The 3960-nt window shown below is 50.1% G+C and overlaps 1 protein-coding gene across 1 annotated transcript; it reads left to right on the top strand.

Annotated features, from left to right (window-relative positions):
- Positions 1-681: 681 nt before the first annotated feature.
- On the top strand, positions 682-2693 carry LOC119462163 (uncharacterized). The gene has a single exon (XM_037723508.2). It carries the CDS (start codon positions 903-905, stop codon positions 2259-2261), a length of 1359 nt encoding a protein of 452 aa, XP_037579436.1. The 5' UTR covers positions 682-902; the 3' UTR covers positions 2262-2693.
- The last annotated feature ends 1267 nt before the right edge of the window (positions 2694-3960 follow it).

The raw sequence follows: 3960 nt of genomic DNA, 5'->3' as shown, positions 1-3960 counted from the left end.
CAATCCCGGAGATAGTGCACAACTGCGCCAAAGAAATTACATCATTTTCAGGTTTCCGTATTTGTTTCGAACTTTTAATACTTCCAGTCTGAGAAGACTTAACATAAAAGGCATGCGCTGTCGGTGTTTTGTTTCATGATATTTGTTTGTAGATTGTCATTCTCAAAATTCCGAGGAATAGCTTTGCCAAGAATGCAACGCAAAGTATAAGCAACATTAATGATAGAATGGTGGGGCATAACTAAACGTGGTTAGGGATGATTTTCTCGGCCGCGGGCGCCAATGCCGACGCCGACGCCGGATTTTCTGCGACACGGGGCCCTAAACGCTTTCGCATTAAAATTTACTGTACAAACTTTCTGCAACAAAAGTGGGCGTCCGCCAGCGTCCGCACAATGAACGCGCCCTCGCTAGCAGACGACGCACTTGACAACGGCAGCAAAATCGAAGACGTCGTGTTGTATAATCCATGCTTCCGATATATACAAACCTGGCAAAAAGGGTGTCAATAGAAATTTGCAGTTGAAGTAAAGCACCAATCTAAGAGCGTACATGCGCCATCGTTCTCGACGCCCGCAGTGAAAGTGCGTTGAATATGCCGCGCAGCGCTTCTTCGCACCAATCCAGTTCGCTCGCAGCAACGTTTATAGATACTTTAAACGTTGGCTCGCAGCGTCCTTGCACAATTCTCCGCCATGCGGCGCTAGCGGCGCCGCAGCGTCCACCTCGCTCAACCGTTACGCCGACGACATCGACGCAACTCGCCAGGCGCGCACATTGGGGCGTGTCACCGCCGCCGCTTTCAACACCTCCCCACACTACCCACCTTACTTTGGTCTAGTTTGTTCTGTCTCGCCTTGACACGTGTTGCTGTGTGGCGAAGTGTGATTGCATTTCGTGAAATGGCTCTCCAAGGGTCCCGTAAAGAGAACTTCGCCTTGCCGGCGGAAGACAGGTGGCCTTTGCGGACGCTCGGTGAGCCCAAATCTCGTCCTCCCCCCGAGTACCCGTCACAGTGGTTCGCGGCGCATCCGGGATCGAAGCCAATCGCCTACGTAAAGCGCTGCTTCGCTTCGGAAGAGGATCTCGCGAGAGCCGTGTCGGCAGGCCTAGCTTCCGGCCGCTTGCCCGTCGAGTACGTCGTCCAGTTCATGCACGTCGAAGGGACAAAAATCAAGGATACGCTAACGGAAGATTGGACTTCGTTTGGTGTGACCATCGGCTGCGCTGGCGAAAAGATATCGCCGTGGGACCTTTTGACCATCACGGAACAGTCAGTACCCCCGGGAGACCTTGTCGACACAGTGCCGGCTGCGAATGACGATAATTGCTCGCCGGACTGTACTGGCCTCTTGGCGGTTGTGGTGTGCATCTACCGCCTTCTCGTAGCCAATTGCCTCGGAGGAACGCGAGATTACATACAACACTTGCAGGACAACAACCTTAAACGGATCTTGCAGATATTTAACAGCAGCGGTCGGTATTTGGAGGGCGCTGAGAAGAACTTCGGCCAATGGATTAAAGACAGATCCTACCTGTCGTTAATCGCTGCCTTGGACATGTTCCTGTACCGCTTTAGCAGTCACAATATGGCTATCCTGAGGGCCGGAACAAAGGTGTCGAGAAACAAGCACTGTACCGTCCGCGACGATATCGCACGCTTGTGCAAGGAGACCGGACTACAGCCACCCGAGCTTGTCGAGTGGGTTTTTATTGAACGGGCTGCGAATGAACTACACGTGATCTTTCGAAAAGGTCAAGAGATGGACGTCAAGTATTCTTACGCGCCGTACCTCAGTGACCTGGGCCTGTGTCAGCGTTCGCCGTACTCTGCGACCGCGAATCCCTTGGTTCACTACTGGTGCAACGCTACAATAGCACTTAAGGGCTCATGGGCAGCTCAGAAATCGAGAATTACGTACGATGGTGATCTCTCCGGCGTAACCATCAATGCTGTGGTACTTGCTTACGCCAAGCATACAGTCAGCTTCGGATGTCTTGTCGCCTCAACATTGAAAGAGGATGAAAAGATTCAGAAGATGCTGCTAGCCGTACAAAATGCCCCCAGGGAATTTCGCCACATGCCCAAGAAGTTCGAGGCTGCACAATGGTACCAGTACCTCTGGGAGAATTCATTCATTATCGACCCTAAAATTTCCAAATACTGCGTCTCGATGCTTCGCACTGCTGAAATGGAGAAGGGTTGTGGGAGCCGAATTGGCTCTGTGGGAGCCAAATTGGCTGAGCTTATTCCAAAGTAATGTATGAAAATGGCTTTCTTTTCTTTTTCCGCGAGGACATTGGTCCATTTGGTCTTCTATATACAACCGCACTGAAGATACCCATGGTGCCTCGTATCTGCTATTTCGTTACAGCTAATAAAAGGTCCTGAGCCGTTTATGCGTTTATACCGGCTGTGTGGTGCAATTTACTTCGTGATTTAAATCATCGCTGTAGCGCTTGAACTATTTTTTTCTGGCCACGTGCTAATACACTGTTCTTGTTTGATAGTGTGATTCACGGTGCATTTGGGAATGCTGTCATATTCCACCATGTTGTCATTTTGGGCTAATCGGTGAAGCTGTACGATGCAGCCCCGTGAGCCAATCAGAACTCGCGAGATGGTGAATTCGAAAATGTGGCAGTATAAGAGCGTGTGCAGATACCACCCCCGGTGTTACATCCAAAACGCAGTGCCTCCGCTAGTCAGAGATGTTTTCAAGTGGACAAATCCGAGCCGCACGCTTACGCGTTGTTGTCTATTGAATGACTCGTTCGGTTTGGGTTAGCTGTGTCACAAGGGCACTTTCCGTCGCGATCAGGGGCGGATCCAGGTTTTTTCTGAGGGGGGGGGGGGGGGGGGGGGGTCACTTTCTGTCAATGATGATGATGATGATAGTAGCCTTTCTTATTTACCGAAATTTACCATTTTTCCTCACGATAAACCCACGTTTTATACGGCTTAAGCAACACCTGTAGCCCTCCGTGGTGGCTCAGTGAGCTCAGGCGTTGAGCACGAGATGGCGGGATCAAATTCCGGCCGCGGCGGCCGCATTTCGATGGAGGCGAAATGCAAAAACGCCCGTGTTCTTGCGTTGTAGTGCAGGTTAAAGAACCCCAGGTGGTCAAAATTAATCCGGAGCCTTCCACCACGGCGTGCCTCATAATCAGAACTGGTTTTAGCACGTAAAACCCCAGAAAGAGGAAGAAGACCTGTAGCGAAGCCAGGTATCGGTTTCTCCGAGCTTATAGGAAAAGGACGTTACCCAATACAGCCATTTGCTTGGCGGCTGCGCCTGATAATACAGGGTGTTCAAAACTAAGCTTTATGGTTTTCTTAAAGTTAGGCACTGGGAGGCACGCGAAGACCACCTGTGCAAATAAGTTATGTGGCTAAGGGGGCACAAAGTGAGATAATAATTATCGCTGTGAGCATCCCAATTAACTAAAATTGAACAATTATTTTTTTGTTGACTGCAGTAAGTGGGTATGTTTGTACTGAAAACTTGGAGACAGTCGAGTTTCTACACAGTATCAGTCGGAAGAATTATTCTAGCGTGTCCGTGCTCCGAGATATCAGACTCCAAATTTCAATTGTCGTACTGCGCAGAATAATCGAGAATAAAGACGCGACAATTCTCATGAATTCCCGTGAATGATCATGAAGCTCAGTGACCACTTCTGTAGAGGGATGGCGGTGCCATCTTCTCTCTTGAGCTGTGGTGGTGGGTTGACTAGAGGAACGTTCTTGAATACGGGCGTAAGGCTCCGCTCCAACGCAGCAACCACTACGCTGGTTGTTTACGATATGCGAATCACCACGTATGAAGACTCACGACGCCACCTACAAGAATAACGATGTGGCGTAGTAGGCGAGAGCGCGAGCCAGCGTCTTCATGTTTTGTTTCCCACGCGACGTCATCCTTTTACACAAGGCGCGCATCTGCTCCCGTTTCTCTA

This window comes from Dermacentor silvarum, chromosome 8, assembly GCF_013339745.2.
Source record: "Dermacentor silvarum isolate Dsil-2018 chromosome 8, BIME_Dsil_1.4, whole genome shotgun sequence".
In the NCBI taxonomy this organism is placed as follows: domain Eukaryota; kingdom Metazoa; phylum Arthropoda; class Arachnida; order Ixodida; family Ixodidae; genus Dermacentor; species Dermacentor silvarum.
The sequence above is the reverse complement of the archived record's forward strand: the minus strand, read 5'-3'. Positions and strand labels throughout refer to the sequence as shown.

Bases quoted from the DNA above. Each gene is read 5' to 3' on its own strand.
- LOC119462163 (XM_037723508.2), top strand. From the start codon at position 903: ATGGCTCTCCAAGGGTCCCGTAAAGAGAACTTCGCCTTGCCGGCGGAA.